Below are 20,839 nucleotides of genomic sequence, written 5' to 3' on the forward strand. Positions count from 1 at the left end.
CCATCCCCATCCCTATCCCCATCCCGTCCCCTCCTGCCCCTATCCCGGTCCCCGTCCCCATCCCCCCGCCATCCCCATCTCCATCCCGTCGCCATCCCATCCTATCTTCATCCCCATCCCATCCCCATCCCCATCCCGTCCCCCCGCCTCCGCCGCGGCCCTCCCACCGCGGCTCTGCCCGCCCTCCGCCGCGCCGGGCGCGGGAGCGGCGCTGCGCTGCGGCGGGGCCGGGGGCCGCCGTGCCGCGGCTGCGGGCCATGCCGCCGCGCCGCCCGCCCGCCGCGCCGCCCCGCCGCCCGCCCGGCGACCGGCGAGGCAGCGCCCGGCGGCGGGCGGGATAATGCGGCTGCCCAGCCCGCAGGCACCGCCAGCGGGGCGCCCCCGCCGCCATGTCCCCCCCGGCCTCGGCGGCCGCCGCCAGCGAGGGAGGCAGCAGCACGCCGGTGCCTCCGGAGGAGGAGGCGGAGGGGGCCCGAGAGGAGGTGAGGAGAGAGCGGCCGCCCCCCCCGGCCCGGGGCTGCCCCCAACCACCCTCCCTCCCCGCCCGCTTTGCATGGCGCGTTCATTGACCGCCCCGCCGCTGGCCGGGCCGGGCTTTGCCCGCACAGGTACGGACCCCCTCGCCGGGAGCCCCTCTCCCCTCCTCCGGCCGCGGGGCCGCGGTGCGGGCCGGCGAGGGGGGGGGGCGAGGAAACCCGCCCGTCGGTGCCCGCCGCCGGCAGGCTGCCTGCCCGGCCGCCCCGGCCCCGCTTCTCCGTCGCCCTCCCGTGCCCGCGGGGCTGGAAGGGGCGCAGCGGGCAGCGCCGTCCGGAGATGGGGCGGGGGGCGGCTGGGTGCAGGGGCAGCGGGGAGAGCACGGGAGGGGAGCGCGGGGCGCTGCATGGGCTTGCTGCAGTGGGAAGGGGTTGTTACGCCTGGGAGGAATGGGTATGGAGGGCCCCCTTGCTGCGCTCCGGCTTAGGGGGGTGCCAGGGGGTAGCACGGCTGCCCGGGTCACCGCGAGGGAAGACGCGGTGGGCAGCGGGGGAGAGGGCTCGGGGACGCGGCGAAGCCTGGTGGCTGCTCCCGGCTGCAGGTTGGCTGGGGCGAGCGGAAGGCGCAGGCTGGGGCAGGCCAGGTACCGTACAGCCTTGCCTCCAGGTATGCTGCAGTCCCCCCGCAGCTGATGGGTTCTCTGGACTCCAGGCAGCGGATGCCAAAGCAGGTCAGGAGCAGGGTGCTCAGTGCATAGGGAGCGGTGCGGGGAGGCAGGCGCGGGAGCCCCTTTGTCTGCCTCCACAGATCCTGCTTGCAGCTTGGGCTTCCCAAGGGGGGGGAGAAACCAACTGCGCTGACTAGCAAGACCCACCTTATGCCATGGGGCTGGTGGTCCATGCAGGGCAGCTAGGCAGCATAGGAAGGGCAGCGTTCTCCTGGTGTGGTGGGTTGTCCTCACCGGTGAGACCACAGCTCAAAGGGCAGCTTGGGGGGGATGCTCAGAAGCTGGTGCATCACTCGTCCTCCGCTGTTGAGGAGATGCAGTTAGCAAGTGCTGCATAATCCTGGTATTCTCTGCCTCCTTGGCTTAGGAAGAACATGCATGCCCGTGCACAGTTATTATATATATGCAGACTTATATTTAGATATAAATAATTGCAGGAGAGGAATGCTGAAGTTCAAGGACTGGGAAGCTGTACAAATACCATATACTCTGCTCTGCGGCTGTTCCTCTCTTCCTGCTTCCATTCAACAACCCGTGGCACCCCGGGCCCAGGCTCTCCAAACGGATCCTGGCCTGGGTAGCTAAACCATAAGGTGCCTTTTTAGCATGAGGACATGCTTGTGCCATGCTTGGGACATGGTGTCTTGCCCCTAGTGCCCTGGAAGTGCTGGTGCTACATTCAAGAGGGCACCACAGCTTTTGAGAGGTGCCAGAGCAAGAGCCAGTTTGGATAAAAGAAGTGTAACAGGGGCACTGCCCGGGTGAATTTCCCTTGCCTACAGTGTCCCCTGGCTCGCAGGGATTACAAGTGGATCGTATGGCCTTTGATTGCTCTGTGGTGGCTGCCAACTAGGGTGTCAGTATAATCTTACCCTGTGGGAGCAGGCAGAAGAGCTGCAGTCCATGACCTGCACCGTGGAGGCTAAGGGCACGCTTCCTGCGGCCAGAAGCTATCACAGACTTGCGTGAAGCAGCTGGTGGAGGAGAGGAAAGCTGCAGCCTTTCCTGACAGTGCCATGGTGTCTCATCTGATGCAATGAGGAGAGACCTTAGTGGCGGGCTTGGATTCATGGACTGACCTAGGGCAATCCTCTTGTCTTCAGAAACACCAGGAGGGGAGGGTGTTGCTCCCCTATAGTGCCTGTGTAAGGCCACACTGGCAGTGTGATGTCCTTATTTCTGTCAGAACCAACTGCTGGTACCAACATTGCTAAGCGTCCTGGGAGTGTGGCTGAATCCCACCTGTCCTGGGAGTGTGGCTGAATCCCACCTGTCCATTGGCCAGGGCCTGCAGGGAGCCAGAGGAGATGTCCGGGGACTGGAAAATGGGGCGCATGCTTTGTCCTGTTTGAAGGTGCTTCATCTTGACATATCTCAGATCACTGTGTCTAGGAGCCAGGCTGGGCTTCAGGTGCTGCTCAGCTTGTCCCAGCAAGGCAAGCAGCAAGAGCTACTGGCCAGAGCTGGCTGAGCCCTTCTTCCCTGTTGGCATCACATACATACACCTACACTTAATGGTGGTGAGCTGAATCTCACTCAGCAATGCATTTCCACCTTGGAGGGTAGGAAATGCCAGGGGACAAGCTCTTCAGCCTGGGAACAAACAAAAAAATGTCCTTGTCCTGTTGCTCGGGTGGGATCGGATGGAAGGAACCAGTCCTCCTCCAAGTTGGCATGTAAAATGGAGACGTTGGTACCATTGCAGGAGCTGGCTGCTGGCAGGGTTCCCTGGCTCCTAGATGCTCAGCCTTCCCCTTTCCTCTGCGGTTGGCAACACTGACAGCCTGGGGCTGAGCCAGCTCTTCTAGGCAGGTAGTTCCTGAATCTGGGCTGTGGGATGTGATGGGGTTGTTTGCTGGGACCATCTTGGCCAGGAGTTGCCAGTGTCTGCCCAGGGCCTTGGAAGATGGTGCAAATTCCTCAAAATGACTAGATCCTTCCCACCTGCCTTGTTCTGGGGATTTGAGGTCAAAGGGAACAGGGCTTATTCATTTGTTGCATGATGTAAACAAATTGGCAGGGCCATGGAAACTGATGCTCGGGAGTCCCACTGGAGTCCCCTGCAGGCTGCTGCCATAACCTGGCACTCAGGAGTTACCTGTGCCTTCAGGCTGCTGCTCTATGGCTTTTTTGAATCATTTTTTCAGCCCGTAGAGGGCTGTCTCTAGGACAACTAACCCTGTGAACTCCCAGGCATCTTGTAAAGTGTGGGCTTAGCATTCTGAGGGTGAATCGGAGATTTCAGGCAGGTCTCTGCAGGGAGAGGCAGGTGAGAAGTGCAGGAGCTGAGGACACAGGAACACTTGTTAAACAGGGGGATGGAAGATGGTGCCAGGGACAGGTTGTTTCAGAGAGGAGCTTGAAGAGCTTGAAGGATTTCTGGAGTTGTTTAGTGTTCAGAGTTGCAGGGTCAAGGTTGTAGGAGTGATGAAGGTATTTTGGCCGATGCGCTTGGCCACTGGGGTGCTGGGCAGGTTTGTCCCCTTGAGGCTTTTTTGAGAAGAGGATTCCCCAACTCTCCTAGGAGTTTAGTGCAAGCAGTGATGGGGTCCTCCTCTTCTACTGCCTCTGCCCTGTGCATTGCAGGCATCTCCGTTTCCTTCACTGCTGCTCATAAGTCATCCTCTCCATCCCTTCCTGTGCATCTCAGAGCAGCAGCTACAGGTGCAGGACTTCATCTCCTTTCACTTCAGGGGCAATGTCAGAGGCAAACACTACGTGTGAGGGAGGGGAGGCTGTAGCAGCAGTCTACACCTTGCCTTTCCCCATGTGTGTTACAGTTAGCACCTAGGTGCCTGGTAAGAGTTGTCCCATGTGTTCTACATGGTAAACTGAAGCACAGAGCGGGGAGTTGACTGGGATCCCACAAAAAGGATGGCCAAGCCACGGCTGGACCAGTTCTGCCCTCTAGCACTGCAGAGATGTTTAGGTGTATCTGCGATAGTGAATTTGCTTACCCCTCTCCAGTGCTCAAGCCTGAGCAATGAGGGAAGCTCCCAGTGATGGAGGGAAGCCCTGTCTGCAGTGAAGTAGGGCAAGCCTTTCGCCTGCTTCCATCAAACTGCAGTGGGCAGATGATGACGGCATTTGTATCAGAGCCTGCTGTCCTCCTAGTGGCACTGTTCTGGGACAGAAAGGATTCCGCTTTCCCCAGCTTTTTCATCTGCATCTTTGCTGTGCTGGACTTCTCCAAGGCTGATTAAGAGCTCCAGGAGGCAACCTTATTTAGCTGCTTCTGTGGGGGGAAGCCGCGGAGCTGGTTGTTTGCTCCTGTGAGTCCTTTGCAGCCCGGGAGAGGAGCAGGGATGCTGCAGTTCCTACTGGGATTAGACTCTGCAGCTGGCTCCTCCTCCGTCTTTGCTGTGGTTGTATCCCGTCATTGGCACTTGATCAGCTTTCAGAAACCCCACCAGCGTGGGCTGATGTGTATGTGTTTTGCCTCAAAAACCTAGGACAAAACTGGGTTGTAAACAGTTTAGAGCAGGGGTTAGCGTGACCCTGTTAAAGCTCTGCAGTATCTAAATACTGCGTAGTCCTAGGAGGAGACTAATGTGTGGACTAGAGCCGTGCTAACACGGTTTCTGGAACCAAGCCTGAGCTGCATCGCGCTCCCTGCCGCCCTGCCCTGGGTGGGTAACCGCAGCAGGGCTTGCCTGCATCTCTGCAGGGCAACAGCCAGCATTGTCCTTCTGAGCAGGACGATGCAGGCAGTGCGGAATGTGAGGGGCCGGGGAGCAACCAGGAGGTGGAATTTGCTTTTCCGAGGTGGACCTGGCTGAAGATCTGTCTCACTGATGCCCCTTCCCCAACCTGGCAAACGAGCGAGCGGAATGCTTTGCTTTATTCTTTGTGCTCCATCTGCAGATCCGTTCCCCCAACGAGGTGCTGTTTCTGTGCAGGTCCTCTTGCCCCACAGACGCCCCAGGGTCAGTGTGTGCCTTGCATCTCCTGAAGCCCCCATTCAGACCCTCCCCATGCTCCTCCTTTGGCCTAGCAGTCCCCTTAGAGCCTCACAGCTGGGGCTGCTGCCGCTGGGGAAGGTTTGCAATGCAGAAGGCAGCTGTGGGAGAGGAGACCTTCAGTCCTCACTCCCTTTTCTCTTACCTGGGTTCATTCTTGCCCCGTGACTGTAAGGCTGCTGTGGTGGTGGGTCACACTGGGAAGACTGGGGTGCACGTGCACCCGTGCCAGAGCTGCTGAGCAGAAGCGCTCCACACCTTTCCCTGTTGCCTGCAGGCCAGCACTGCCCCACCTGCCTTCCCTGGGCTCTGTCTCTGTCACCAGCTCTCACTCTCAGCCAGTGGCCCCAAAGAGGGGAGCTCAGCACTACTGATGCTCAGGATCCTCAGCAGGATGTGCCGCTTGCTCTGCTCCTCACAGGCGGGCTGCTGGGGTGGCCAGGAAGGGAAGCTCCCTGCCTCTGGGAGAGAAACCTCAGTTGGAGATTTGGCCTGGATCCAGCCCTGCTAATTGCAGTGGCACAAGTCCCACTGTCATGGGGTGGGCCAGGCTTTGACAAGGTGTCGGGAGGAAGGTTTAGTCTGTGGGACTCTAGGGGACCACACCAGGGCTGAGGGGCTCTTCAGGAGAGCAAGGGGGACTTCTCAGAGGAAAGAGGTGGCCCAGATCTGTCCCTAGACCTGCCAGTGCCTTGTGACATCTGGTTCTTGCTTTAACTTCCCTTTTCATGCAAGAGTGAAAGTGCCCCCCTCCCCCTGACTTTCTAGCAGCATGAGCCCATTCAGCTCTTTGGGATCCCTGGATGAGAGACCTCTCCAGCCCAGTGCGCTGCGGAGCAGAGGAGGGATGGGGCCAGGCCTGGACTTCACTGCCGCGAGTGGTGTCATTACAGCTGGTGTTAGCCCCTGCAGTGGTGGAGGTGAGCTCAGGAGCCGTGCTGCGTGCAGCTGGGGAGGGACAGCAGAGCTGAAGGTCTCTTAGTGACTTCAGTGGCACCTGCACAAGGCTGGGGTTCTTGCCCCCTCCTTCTCAGGTCACACCTTTGGAAATTGCTGGATGAAATCTTTTGTATAAGAAAGCAAATAATCTCTTTGCATGTGTTTCCCTTTGGGTGTGATAATATCATGTCTCATTGACCATGCTGGTTCAATACTTGAGACTTCAGGGTGTTGCAGAGTGACAGAGGTTTCCTTAAGCCTTTGTGAAACCCTACACGGTTCCTATGGTGAAGGCACCAGTGCAATCCCTTTAAAAAGTGCTATTGCTGAACTTCTGCCCTTTTCTCACCGTGAAAGACCTGCGAGCAGTTTTTCCAGAAGTGTGGGCTGTCACAGCCGAATCCCAGTGCAAGTAGGGACATTTGCTGGCGGCCTTGACTGGCCGCTTGCCCTCCCTGCTGCTGCAGATTGGTAGGGTGCTCTTCTCTTCCAGCCTGAACACCTTTTAGGATGTTATTCCGTGTTTGCTTTCTCTCCCACCAGAGGTCACGGAAAAGTACTTTCCCTTTTGTGTGGTTTATAAAGCACTTGAGAAGCACTTCAGAGCCCCTTGGGCTGCCAAGTGTTGTGGTGGGAATTGCCATTACCAGAGACCTTCCCAGTTGCAGGAGGTCTGTTTCTCCATCTTACAGGCACCCCAGGCTGCTTATGCTGCTCTGGTGGGAGAAATCTGAACGTTGCTGTTGGTCGTTACTGGGAAAGGGGGAGAGACTTGTGTGCCAGCGAGCGGTGAGAGACGCAGTGGGAGGAGCTGTGGAGAGGTGTTCAGGTGGGACACCCATCGGTTAGAGCTGCCTGTGCTGGTGGGATGGGCGCAGAAGCTGAGGTATGTGGGGGAGATCCTCCAGCCTCCATCTTGCTGTGCTTCAGCACCCCTCGCCAGGACGTGGAAGTGTGGGGGTTACTCCCCATTGAAGGAGGGGGATGCTTGGGGGGCAGGCTGGCAGAGTTGCCCTCTGCTGCTCTCCTCCATGTCCAGCTGGGCTCTGGCTGTCTCCCAAGGCAGAGCACCACGAAGGGAAGAGGGGGGTGACAGTTATCTGTGCTGCAGGACTGTCGTCCTGGGGGAGATCCCGGCCTCTGGCCTCCCGCTGAGCCTAGGGGCCCCATGGCATCTGCTGTTTGTCCCCATTTGCAGAGCTACAGATGCCACCATGGCCCCCTGCTACCTGCTCCCCTCCCCCAGGCCCCCACTGACTCCTCTCTTGTTTTCTCTCCCCTTCGCCCCGGTCCCCTGGAGCAGCAGCGGCCGGTGAAGCAGTCTCTCAGCAAGTCCCTGTGCCGAGAGTCCCACTGGAAATGCCTGCTGCTGTCTCTCCTCATGTACGGCTGCATGGGAGCTATGACCTGGTGCCACGTCACCAAGGTGACCCGGCTGACCTTTGACAGCGCTTACAAGGGCAAGTCCATGATGTACCATGACAGCCCCTGTTCTAATGGCTACGTCTACATCCCCTTGGCCTTCCTGGTGATGCTCTACGTGGTGTACCTGGTGGAGTGCTGGCACTGCTACACCCGCAACGAGCTGCAGTACAAGGTGGATGTGGAGAGTGTGCATGAGCGTGTGCAGCGGATGCAGCAAGCGACTCCCTGCATCTGGTGGAAGGCCATCAGCTACCACTACGTCCGCAGGACCCGGCAGGTTACCCGCTACCGCAATGGGGATGCTTACACCACCACCCAAGTGTATCATGAGCGGGTCAACACTCATGTGGCAGAGGCCGAGTTTGATTATTCCAATTGTGGAGTTAAGGACATCTCCAAGGACCTCATTGACTTAGAGAGCTACCCGGCCACACGGCTCCGCTTCACCAAGTGTTTCAGCTTTGCCAACGTGGAGTCGGAGAACTCCTACCTGACCCAGCGGGCCCGCTTCTTCACGGAGAACGAGGGGCTAGATGACTACATGGAGGCCAGGGAGGGGATGCACCTCAAAAACGTGGACTTCAAGGAATACATGGTGGCCTTTTCTGACCCAGACAACCTTCCTTGGTATGTATCCCACTATGTCTTCTGGGTGGCGGCTCTGCTGACCCTATCCTGGCCCCTGCGGGTGCTAAATGAGTACCGCACCTCCTACGTCCATTACCACGTGGAGAAACTCTTTGGGTTCGACTATGTGGCGGTGACACCGGCTGAGGAGCGCTCCTTCTGCCGGAGGATGCCCCGCGTCAACACGGTGGACAGCACTGAGCTGGAGTGGCACATCCGATCCAACCAGCAGCTGGTACCCAGCTACTCAGAAGCGGTCCTGATGGACTTGGTGGGGCTCTCCGGCTGCACCAGCTACTCTGCTTGCCGGTATGGGGGCTACCGGCAGAACTGCGAGCGGTGCCACAGGACTATAAGCAGCTCCTCCATCTTCTCCCGCAGTGCTCTGAGCATCTGCAACGGCAGCCCCAGGATCCCCTTCAGCAGCAGCCGCTTCTCCCTGGGCCGCCTGTACGGCTCACGGCGCAGCTGCCTCTGGCAAAGCCGAAGCGGGAGCCTGAATGAGCAGAGCTGCCCCACCGAGCAGACCCGCCTCTCCAGCCAGGTGACTGTGGAGGAGGAAGACCCTCCTCCTTACCAGGATGCCCTCTACTTCCCCATCCTCATCGTGCACCGCAACGAAGGCTGCCTGAACCATGACCACCGTCACCTCCACCGCAATGGGTCCTGTGTGGAGACCTCACTGTGAAAGCAGAGGGCGGTGAGATGTCGTTGTCCGGTGCCTGGCCCGAGCCAGTGCAGGATTTGGGGACAGCACAGGGGAGGCAAATGGCCTAGGAGGACATTAGGTTGGAGCGGACACGGCATCTCGCTCCGGCAGCCAGCAAAAGCTCCCCCTGCCATGGCTCTGACCTCCTGGAGGGGTGAGTGCCAATGCTCCCCCTGACACGGCACAGAACTCTAAACCGACCACCACATGCAAAAAAAAAAAAAAAAGAAACAACCCAACCAAACCAAACCCCAAACCGTAATTCATGGCATCAAGATCCAAAGGGGGGAATAAAAAGACAGGCCTGATGCAGGGAGGGAGGTGCTTTGGCTCCCAGCCCTGGCTCCAGGCTGGCTCGTGCTCCGAGGAACCAGCAGCCACCAGAAAGCGCCCTGCTGCACCTCTGCCCACCCCGCTGCCCACGCTGGAGCAAGACCCCTTGCAGGGTGGAGGGGAGTGGGCCCCTTGGGAACGGCATGTAACTGCCTGTGCCTAAAGGTCTGGGGCATCCAGGCACGTGGAGCTGAGCGGCAGGTTAGAGCAAAGGCTGAAAGCCACGAATCCAGCTCTTCCCCTTCCCCCCCAACCGTTCCCCACCCTCCCCGCTTTTTTTTTTAGACCACGCTCCGACTGTTACTCTGTTCTCACTGCTGGGAATGGCACCACCTCCAGAGGATCCCAGGCTCGGCTCCTTAGGAAGCTTCAGCACACCAGTGACTCTGAGAGTCTGCATCCCCTAGGTAAAGGGCTTTCTGTTTGGGATTACAGCAGGCAGGCAGCACCAGGGAAGGGATGAATGTCCAAACCCAGATGGAGTGGAGATCTGTGGTACTGCTGATCCACTTGCTGGAGGAGGGCTCAGCTGGAAAGAAAAAGTGGGAGACCCCCTGGCGAGCTGGGGAAGGGGGGAAGGATGGCACTGGGACAGGCATTGTGGTAATAGGTGGGGTGTCAAGTGGCTGGGGTCTCCTCCTGCCTTTGAAGTGAGTCCTGGTCGGTTCAGACGAGCATCGAGGAAGGCTCTGGTAGGTTCAGGTGCAGTTCACCTATTGATAATAGAGCAGCAGGTTGGTGCATGTCTGTAAGAGTGAATTTTGCATGCGATCAGGCTGGGCTCTGGTTTCAGACTCTGAACTGCAGGCTCCTGGCAGCCTGGTTTTGGCAGAGAGCTCTGAAGGGCTGGGAGGGAGAAATGCAAAAGCACGCTGGAGCATCAGGAACCTGGGCTGAGGAAATGAGGAGCAAAGGGAGTCCCTTTCTGTGGGGTCCCACTGTGGGTGCAGGACCCACAGGTGGGAGACAGGGAGGCATCTGCCATGAGGGATGCTCTGCAGAACAGAGGCTGGGGATATGCTAGAGGGGAACCTGCTTAAAACCAAGCAGTTCGCACCACAGAGGTTTTTACAGAGGGGTGTCAGGCGGTGAGAAGTGAGGTGGCCTCTGTGTAGCCCATTAGCCCCTGGGTTCCTCCACCTTGCTCTTGTCAGGGCAGGTTGGCCTGCTCTGAGCTTTGTGCTGCCCCTTCTATCTCACTGGAAAGGGTCTTGGTGACATTGGGCAAGGAGCCTTCGTGTCACTGAAGCTGCATCAGTGGCTGCAGCATGCAGGCACCCAGCTTTTCCTTCTCCGTCAACACATCCCTGGATCTCATGTGTCCCTGTTCTCAGAAAAGCCATCTCCTTTTCGGTCAGCAGTTTGGGGGAGTGCATGCCAAATCAGCCAGCGGTTTCTCCAGACAGCACTGCCTCTTGGCCTCACCACTCTTCCCTTGTCAGCTGGGGCAAGCAATGGCTGTGAGCAGCAGGTCTTGGGTGACCAGAGCAAGTCCGTTAGCACCTGGGCATTTGAGCCTGGTGTCTGCCTCTGCATCCATTGCAGAAGGGCAAGACATAACAGCAAACAGTGAGCCATTGTATTTAGCCCAGCCTGTCTTCCTCCTGCCAGCTGTTAATTAAGGATCTGTTTCTCTAGTCGTACTGCTGTGCTGTTTCTCCTCCCAGGTCTTGGCGAGGCTGCAAATGCACCCTTCCACCACATCATTCCTCTTTTGAAAATCTTCTCTTGCTGGCAAGCCTGGAGAGATCAGTGCCTGTGGACATTGTAAGGCTCTGTTGGCTTTGCCCCCAGAGCCACCTGTTCTGCTTTTGTGCCTTGTGTGTCCTGGTCAGTGTCTCTTGCTCTTCCAGTCAGCTTGTCCTTCTGGATTCCAAGTGCTAGACTCCACCAAACAACAGTGGTTTGAACAGAAAGTCCCTTGAAATCTCACTCTGCTGTGATTCTGTCTTGTCATCTGCCCTTACTCTCACTACCAGACTAGAGATTGGCTTAAGTAAGAGGGTCCCTTTGAGAAGCATAAGGTCTCTGGTGTGTACACATCTCTCTACATTTTGTTCTCATTATTATCAGCACAGATTCAGACTGGGTGAAAGCAGCTACAGCCCCCTTGGCTGCCCTGGGATTTCCTTGCTTAGTGGTGACATTTGGCTTGCTGTGTGCTTGTGCTTCTCTCTCCAAGGGCCTAATGTGAGTCAAGGCCAATGCTGAGGGTCCTCGTGACTCTGGGGAGATAATGGTACGTGCTTGTATGTCCCAGTGAATCAGGAGACCTTCAGTCAGTGAAGCTGCAATGGGTCATTAGAGAGGAATGTGGTCTGCTTGTCCTTCCCAACATGTTCTCCTTGAAATCTCTTACACATTGTTTAAATTAGGCTGTGATGGCTCATCTTTCCATCTCTAGCCTCCAAGGTGCCTCGGACAGATGGATCTATATAAGATTTGGCAGGCCTTTTATCTCCCTGGGGCAAAGACAGTCCTCAGAATAAGGACAGATTAGTAGGGTCTCTGTGCCCCTGTCTTGGAGCACCTGCAGCAGAGTTCTGCTTTCAGGCGCTTTGTCCTTGGCTCTTTCTGGGTCTTTTGATGAGATTGCCTCCATTTATTCCTCTGGCCCCATTTTCACCTGCAAAATTGTATTCTGGAGGTGGCCTGTCCAGGTGGACACGTGTATCTTTGAGGCACAGCTGCTACTGTGGCCAGCAGCATCCACGCAGAGTCCTCCTGCGGTTGAACACCTCTCCCATGCACATATTGCCGGCTGCAGCCAGGTCCCAGATGTTGTCCCAGTGCCATGGTCTGTGGCCATCCCAGACCCACAGCACCCTGAGAAATGGGACCTCTAGCCAGTGCTTCCTGCTGCATGCCGGGTTTTCTCGGAGATCCCTTTCCTCATATGCTTGGTCCTGTTACCCCACTGCAGCTGGTGGGGCCGCCCCTCTGCGGTCCAGCCCTCTCCATTCTTGCCAGGTTGGAGACCCTCCTGCCCTGTCTTAGGCTCAGGAAAGAGGGTTGGCACTCTTGGGCATGTGAGAGTAGTAGGAGGGACAGGAGCTGCCTGGTGGCTTGGCACAGAAGTGGTGGAGCTGAAGAGAACAGGTTGAAACTGGGATTATGCTCCCTCTCCTCCCTGCCTGCAATGGCAGGGCAGCATGTCTAGCCAGGCAGGGAAGCTCACGGCAGACAACTGGGCTCTCCCTTCGTGGTCCTGGCATGAGATGCAGCTGGCAGAAAGGGTGTGCGTGTATGGGTTTCCTCCTAAGTGTTGGTGAGGGACCCCCATGCCCTGGGCAGCTGCTTTAATTCTCTTTGTGGCTCAGGTTATTAGCACAGATGGCCAGCGTGGGTCTGTCCCTGTTCTGGTGGAGTGGTCCCATCTCCCCAGCACACAGGCATCCACCCGCCACCATTCCAGGCTGAGCAGCAGTCAGGCGTCTGCTCTTCCTGCAGACTTGTGTCTGCTCTCTGCCGTGTCTGTGTCGGCGATGACGATTCCTTTGGCAGCTCATTCGATGGCCCAGTCTGCTCCTCTCATGATAGCCTGCTCCCTTATATCTAACCTGAGTTCTCCCTGCTGTATCTTAATCCCATTACTTCTCCTTCATTGACTGGTGAGTCTAATTGGCTCTGCTCCTTTTCCCCATGGCCTGCCTGACACAAGCAGGCGTTATCTGCTCTCTGCAGCCTTCCCTTCACCAATCCTAGGGTCTTCAGTCCCCGAGGATCTCACTGGGCAAACCCTGGCTTGCGTGGTGGTGCTGAAGTTTTCCCTGTGTAGCGAGTCTATGTTTTCTGCTCTGAGCCCAGCCTGGGAAAGAGGAGAGGGCCAAAGTTGCGAGCCATGCCTTGGTGTGTCAGGGTGGCTGTGTCCTTGTTTCTGGTGCAGAAGATCTCTTCAAAGTGAGCGAAATACGCAGAGCTGCTGGCCCCTTATGCAAGGAAAGCAGGACAGCCTGCATCACCCTCTGGGGAGGTGCAAGCCAGGTGCTTGTCAGTACGAGGGGGCAATAACTAGAGGATCTCCACAGTCAGGTGGCTTTGGTTGTTTCCATACATCGTTCACCCATCGGTTCACCCACTGCAGCTTTCCATGGGCCGAGAGTCAGGCCCAGCATTGCACTTGGCAGCAGGCTTTCCTCGCATACCAGGACGAGTGAGTTGGGAATGCTGCCAGCTCCTCTTCCTGGCTCTTCCTGGTGCTGATACCTCCCTAGAAGAGAGCTTAGTCCTTACTGCTGCAAGGCTGGACAATAAGTGTGGGCTGTCTGGTGTTTCCCATTGCTGCCGGTATACTTGCCAGGTACTTTAAAGTTCTCCAGCTTTCCTGAACTAGAGAAAGAGGGAGAATGTGTGTGAGAAGCTCTGGATTAGCTGATCTTCAGGATACATCACCACCCATTTATCCATCTTTGAGCACACGCTGGAAGCTTCCCAAATGATAGTGCTTAGCACTTTGCTTGTGCAGAACCCTGGTGACACCGGCCAGCCTGGTGATGCTTCTTGAGCTCACTGTGTATCATGCAGACCACACCAAGGAGGCAGATTTCAGAGAAGGCTTTTGGGTTGAGCAATTGTAGGGGGCATTCATTAGGGCAGGGAGAGGGAACCTCAGTTTATAGCCGAGGACACACTCCAGGCAACAAATACTCAGGATTAGTGCTGGGGAAGCTGCTGTTTTTCTGTTGTCAAGTGAGCACACAGCCCTCCACACCCCTCTCTTTATGCTCTCCATAAAATGCACGTTAGAGACTCATCCCGCCCCTGCCCTCTTTGTTGTCTCTTCACTCAAGAGGCTGCAGAGCTGTTTAGTGACTGATGGATGCCTATGAGGAGGGGACTGCAGGAAAAAGGTGTGTTAAGTGGAAGTTCAAGCAAGTGAGGTAGCATCCAATGTCAGTAAAACAGTGCCTGCTGATTAGCCTGTGGGAAGAATAATGCTTTTAAGCTCTCCTTCCAGCCTTTCCAACCATGGCTTCAGTGCTGCTGTCTAATATCACCAGGGCGCTGTGTTACTTTTAGCAGGGTACAACCTTGCTGCAGTGTGCTCCTACTCTGCTGCAGTAGCAGTAGGGCGTGGGTCTGAAACACACCACCACCACCAAGAAGTTGTGTTAGCAAAGAGCTGTAAGTCTCACTTTGTGATATGTGCTTCTAATCATGTTTCATTCATATTCGGTGGTTAGAATAAGGTCTATATGAATATGATCTGGATCCAGATCATCTCAGAAATGGGACGTGGTTAAAGTGTTAGCTCTGTTTGGTAATGCTGCCTCCTGTGATGCACGTGGGCCTAGAGTCTCCACTGAACCAGGTATGTTTGGGGACCAAAGTTCATAGGACCTGGGAGCCCAGTGGGGCCTTGGGGCTGAGCTGAGCCCACCTAGGACTTTTTTCCCTGTGGGCATTCTGGAAAAAGGGGAAAGGGGCTTAGTCACATTTCATGTAGAAATTAATGGGCTATGTTCATTCCTACTGTAATTTTATTGAAGCCAGCGGTAATATACCAGTGTGAGCTTGGCTTAGCAACCCCTCAGAGCGATCTGTCCCTGAGTCCAGACAAATTGATCTATGACAGTGTTGCTTTGATGCATAGAGTTCATGTTGGGTCTTGGCCAACATGAATTAATGTTGAATGTCTACTGTCTCTGCAAGCAGTGGGTTGAATTGTTCTGCTCTACTGCCTCCATCACAGCTGCTCCGCCAAGAGAAACGTTATGCCCATGGATGCGATCTTGCCAGCTCCCTCAAAAGCAAGCTAACAAAAAAATTGACCTGCACCGCACTGGGAGAGGAGCCTTCTCCCACAGGACCGTAGCCTTTCCGCACACGAGGGAAGAGAGGTCGCAAGGACAGAACCGAACCTGCAAGACCTATGGCCTCGTGGCTTCCCCTTCCTCCTTCCCTCCTCACCTCGTCTGTCTGTCTTGGGGGAGGGACAGTTTCTTTGTGGAGTTCAGCAAGCTCCTCTTCCTGCAGCTTATAAACAGTCTCTTCTAACAAGTACACCATCCACCTATGCAACACTTCCAGAAGCTGCCAAGTTTTCAGGAGCCCATTACGATGTGCAGCGTGGCCACCCAGCACTGAGAATAAGCACAGTGGCTGCTGGAAAGTTAAGTGAAGTGGGTTTTATTCCTCCCCCACCCTCCCCGAGGAAGACTGTTTTTGTTGGGCCTTTTTGTTCGTTTGGTTTTTGTAAACTCCATTTGGGGAAATGAAGCTTGTGAGAAATCGGTGCCCATCCTGAACCCTCCCCAGTCCTTCGAACTTCGGGAATGGATGGATCACCTACTGTGATTATAATTTAGTGGATTTTGTAGAGCGAAGTAACTTCACACACAGACACATGAGATTCTTTCACTCTCCATCAGCACAAGCTGCTTCTGCGATCTTAGCTACTCACATTAGTGAAAGAAAAAGCCTAGCTAGAATGTGGTGAGATGACTTAGTATTTTGTATCAGTCCCATGGTCCCAACGTCCATTAGCAGCACTGTCAGCTGCCGTGCCATGAATTCGGACTTTGGATGGCAGCCCGTGAACCAGTCAGGTTGAAAACGTTTGGAAAAACCGAAGCCCGAATCTATACTTGTCTCCAGAAGCAAGTGCAGAGAGAGGATCAGCTGAGAGCAGACGTCACCTCCTGCTCAGCCCAGCCAGAAGCTGGTGGGCTCTGTGCTGCACCTGCCCCCCCAGGGAGAGCCGGTCCCCAGGGGCCGAGCAGCAGGGAAGAAGAGTCTGATGAAGCAGCATGCACAAGACCGCTCAGCCAGCTGGGGAAAAAGCGGTGATGACTAGACCCCAAAATAACAGGATTTCACTTTGGAAATGCCAACAGCTTTTTCAAACTGAAATGAGGCTAAAAGGCTGTACCAGTTGTGGGAAGTGTTTCAGGTTGCTGTTCCTTGCTTAAAAAAATTAATATTTGATGGTGAGGTGGGTTTAAGCACTCCAGCCAGCTCTGTCAGAAATGTGCAGTGCTGGTGGAGATGAAATACTCAAGGAAGACCGAGATAGTGGCCCTGTGGCTTTGCAGTAGGGTAGGCTGGTCAGGAAAGGAGGCTGAAGCCTGAAGTCTTCCTCTGCCCTTGGAATGTGACCTGGCCGTCCACCCAAGCCTGTGTGCGTGGCAGGGTGGCTTCTGCCTGCTCAGGTGCACGGCTGGGACCCACACGGCCCTGCAGAGGCTTCGTGTGTTTGTGGCTTCGGTCCGGTGTCACCCATCCGTCCTTGCGACAAGGGCTTTGCAGGGTGACAGAGCATTGCTTGTTCCTTGTGAGAAGAAACTCCTGACCTAGTTTTTGTGAGGAGATGGTGTGAAGTGTCACATTTGCTGCAGCGAGTGGCAGGGAGCAGGGATAAAAGCGTGGTGCAAGCTGTGTTTGAGAACAAGCTAATCCCTTGCTGGCTGCCTGAGACGGGATTGCTGCTGGATCTGCTCCCTGGCCAACACTCTCCAGCTCTTCTCACTCTCCCCAAACCTGATGTGCAAACTGTCATTCCTCTGAGCTAGCCAAAGCACCTCACTCCCCTGAGCTCCTCTGAAGCTGTGCATTTGCATCATTTTTATCCTCTCCCTGCCGGGCACCGTGGGCCAGCTATGAAACACCAGTGGATGCGTGGTGGCCTCAGGCACACTGGTGGCCAGACCTCGCCATAACCTGCTGGCTCGCCTGCGCACAGCCTTCCAGCAATGCTCCCTGCCCTGGCGTGCCTTGTGCTTGCTTGGTGGAGAGACAGCACAGCCTGCAGAGCATTGCAGCACATCCTGGCCTCACTTTTGCATCACTTTAGGCTTTCCCAGAGAATTTCACAGCACTTCTCTGAACCTTTGTAGGCAGGGTAAATTCAACAGACCGCGGCTGGAAAACAGATGGCCTTGACATTTTGGTGGTCCTGATCTCCAGAGCCTTGGTGAGAGGCAGGTCGGCTGTTGTGGCAGTGCGGGACCAGGGGACAGCGTCACAGTGAAAGCAGCGTGTCTGCTGGGGGAGCCTCTGACCATGGGCTCTGCTTCTCCGCTGGGACCGAGGGCAGCTTTGCTGTGAGCTGAACAAGGTGCAGCTGATGGCAGAGCTAGGTGCGGAGGGCAGAAGAGCGTGTGAACGCTCCACAAGATGTGGAGAGGAGAGGCTGTATGAGAACAGCTGTAAAAGGCTTTGCAGATGTGGTGGTTTTTACGGGAGACACAAGGCAGGAGGCTGCTGTGCTGGAGCAGCAGTGCTGCGAGGCAGGCAGGGCAGGAGGGAAATGGAAGGAGCAGGGCATTTGATGGAGAAGCCCAGGAAAGAAATGGGTTTTCGAAGCAGGCTGTGCGTGCCCTGGCTGAGGAGACGGGCAGGAGGTGTTTCCAAGCCGAGGCGCCCAGACCAAGCCTCGCTGCATTGTCAGAGCAGCGATGTTGCCTCCGAGCCCGGCACTGACAGCTTGAGCACGTGTCACCAAACCGCGATGGCTAATGCAGCCACAAGGTGTAAATGTCACTAATGAATAAATTGCCTTGTGCCTTGGAGAGGCTAATCCATCACAGCCGGGGACAGGGATCTGACAGGCTTGGCTATTTCAGGCATAGCCTGTAGGGAGGAGGAACGCTTCATTTCTGAGCTGTCCCCTCCACCTAGGGAAGCCGATGCAGGACTTGGCTCCGCACCGCTCCCCAGCTTCCCAGCTGCCTGAGCTCAGGCTTCATTCTTCCTCACTGCTACCGAAGGAAGAAGCAGGAGGGGGTCTTGGTTAGCCAAAAGTGCCCTGTCAGCAGGGCAATGTGTGGGTCCCGGCTGGGGCTAGCTGGTGAGGGAGTTTGGAGGGAGGCTGCTGGTGCGGCGTAGGTGCTGAGAGGATAAAGCGGTGGGTCCCCAGTGATCAAATCTTGCATCGGTTGCCTGGGGTGCAGGGCTGTGGCCCGCACCCTGCGTGTTTCAGGCCGGTAGTACTTGGTGCCATGTTTTACAAATGTGCCATGTACTACCCAGCTCAGTGTCCTAGTTTACCCCTGTAACCTGCCCCAGCCCAAGCCCTCACCTAATCCAGAGACGGCTCTATTGTGCTGTCATGGGGTCAGTGCACAGGCCTCCCCGTTTTCTCCTGCTGTGGTTGAACCCCAGCCAGCAGCAAGCTGGCTGTGCAGAGGGCCACTAGGTACCCAGCAGGCAGGGACAGAAGCTCAGCGTGGACAAATCCAGCTCCATGGGAGCAAAGGGAGGCTGAACACAGCAACCAGTTCCATGTACAGCCTCTGCCCACCCCCGTGGCAGCCTGCTCCTCCACTCCGAGTCAGTGCTCGAAATCAACCTGCCGTCCTGTTTACAACATATGCCAGCGTGACACCTTGCAAATTGATGCCTGGGTCGCTGTGAGCAGAAGCCGCCAGGCTTGGGAAACCAGCCACTGGCTCCTGCTGCCGCACACGCTGTGCTCAGCCCTGTGGAAGCAGGGCTGGCCATCTGCTGTGGGAGGGAGCCAGCCGGGCGCCCCTGCTCCGGCCCGATGGGGCACCCACTGGCGTAGTCCAAGTGCAAGTCCTTGTGTCATTCCCCCTCCTTTACTTCCCGGCTACCCCGTGTCTCTCCCTGTCTCTCTGGCACAGACCCACAGGTGGGGGGATGCTCCCAGCTTGGCTGGGATCCCTCTGCTGCTGTGCTGCTCACGCTGCATCAGTGGATGGCATCAGGAGGGAAGACCAGCTCCCAGGCAAGGCACCAGAGGTCGTTCCCACCTCCAGATGGAGACCCACAGCTGACCCCCATCCTCAAAGCCCCGCAGTACTCCTTGGGGATGGATCTTGTGGGAGAGCTAAGGGGTCCGTACTGGCCCTGCGCTGGCACGTGCCCTTCCCAGCAAGGCAGTCCCACACCACGCTAACCGGAGCTGAAGCTGACAAGTGACCCACCAACAATGGGAGTGTTCACACTCAGACAACCTGCTGTTGCTGTCAGGGTTTTCATTTTTACCAGCTTGTACGGCATTTGAAATAGTTTCAGCCCTTGCAGACTGGCAGATAGGGGACTGTTCGTCTTGGGTGTGGGTGGGTGGTGCAGGCTGCTTGGTTTGGGCTTTGCTCTTTGGCCAGGAGATTGATGGGAGGGAAGGCAAAGGGTTCTCCAGGCGGCAGCTACCTGTCCAGGTGTTCCTGCATGTGGCAGCCCAGGACGGGGTTTGGAGAGTGCTCAGGTGGTGTTAACAGCCTCGGCCATTTGCAGGAAGAGGAGCTGTGAGTATCCTGGAAAGCAAGTCGACGTTTGTTCTGGTGATGATAGGTTTTCCTAAGCCCTTTTCTTTCCACCCCTGTTCCTCACTGGCTCTGGCAGCCAATTCCACCTCACACGTCTGCTAGCATGTCTGAGGGATCTCATTGCTGCCCTCCCAGCACGAGCTTTCATTGCACAACTGGCTGACCAGACACAGCCCTGTACTTGGCACTACAGGCAGGCTTGCCCAGGACCGGGCCACCCCCATCAAGTCTGCACCCCACCCTCGCTGCTGAAGCTGTTCCTTCATCAGCCTGATGCCGATCTGGGTCTTTTCTGCTGTTTCTGAACACGAGTTTTCATCTCATTCAGGTGTGTCATTCAGTGGAAATATTTTGTAAATGCAAATAAAAAGAAATAAATCTATTCAATACCTCGGTCTCGAGGATGGGAAACAAGGAGTGGGAGATGCCTGTGTGGGGAGCTTTCACAGCTGCTGCCGCTGGTTGGGATTTCTGGTGGATGTAGCCCCTGGAGCATCCATAAATAGTTGGGAAGGGAGCTACACGGACCTGCGAGGGCTTGGGGCTGAGCCCTGTCAGCACCCCTCACGCGGCCACCGCCGCCGGGGACAGCCTCACACTCCATCCTTTCTGATCTATAAGGGCATGACACGGCGCAGGTAAAGGTCCTGTTGGCTGGGGGCCGGCGGCACCGCGGGCATCTGTATCCATCAGGCAGAGCAAGAAGCAGGTAAATGGTGAACAAATTATTTTGTGAACACTGGGAAACAGTTTTTACTTTTCAACTCTGTCAATATGATCTAGCTCTGTCTGTCTCTCTATATATGTACAAACAGTATATCACAATGTTGCCTTTTTTGTTGGAAATATCAAAGTACAAAGATTGTAAACCAAATCGGTGTAATAAAAGTTTCAGATGATTCACTGAGGTGGCTGCCAGCTGTGGATCTGTGAGCGCTGGTGCCTGCATGGCTCAGAGGGCAGGAGGGGATGGAGGTCAGCCCGCTTGCTTAATTCCCCGCTGACCTCTCCGGAGTGGGGTGGTTGAAGGACTGAGGCAATCAGGTACGTGCCCTGTCCTGTCCTCAGGTGGCCACAGCCCCTGGGGCAGGAGGAAGTTGCTCTGTTTTCCTCCAAGCCCAAGGAAGCTGCTCCATTTTCAACCCTGTGGGCCAGCAGTCCTGCAGGGACCCCTCTAGCTTGGAAGTTATGTGAAACAGATTTTTTTGACAGGTTTGCACAGAAGAGCACTACTAGTTAAGGTAAGCATCTGGTTGTAAATAATTCACCTGTTTGCAAAGCAGGCTAGCACTGAGCAAAGGCATAGCAACCCAACACAGGAAACCATGGTGTAAAGACCTGTCATTTATTGGGTTGGGGTTTTTTTTCACTTTTCACCACCCATGTCTAAGACTCCAGACAGATTTTGCTATAAAAA

General features: G+C 56.0%; 1 protein-coding gene across 4 annotated transcripts; it reads left to right on the forward strand.

The window, feature by feature from the left end:
• The first annotated feature begins 201 nt into the window (after positions 1 to 201).
• Positions 202 to 20,329, forward strand: TMEM151B (transmembrane protein 151B). 4 transcript variants are annotated; one of them, XR_005107042.1, is made up of 4 exons: positions 202 to 482; positions 7,403 to 9,394; positions 9,479 to 9,600; positions 14,886 to 20,329. XR_005107042.1 is itself a non-coding variant. In XM_037405836.1 (2 exons), exons 1-2 carry the CDS (start codon positions 390 to 392, stop codon positions 8,837 to 8,839), a joined length of 1,530 nt encoding a protein of 509 aa, XP_037261733.1. In that variant the 5' UTR covers positions 202 to 389; the 3' UTR covers positions 8,840 to 20,329. The 4 variants fall into 4 exon arrangements, 1 of the variants encoding a protein (XP_037261733.1); XR_005107043.1 differs by having other exon boundaries at positions 7,403 to 9,600; positions 14,849 to 20,329; XR_005107041.1 differs by having other exon boundaries at positions 7,403 to 9,600.
• The last annotated feature ends 510 nt before the right edge of the window (positions 20,330 to 20,839 follow it).

The sequence above is a fragment of the Falco rusticolus genome, chromosome 12 (genome assembly GCF_015220075.1).
Source record: "Falco rusticolus isolate bFalRus1 chromosome 12, bFalRus1.pri, whole genome shotgun sequence".
NCBI classification, from domain to species: domain Eukaryota; kingdom Metazoa; phylum Chordata; class Aves; order Falconiformes; family Falconidae; genus Falco; species Falco rusticolus.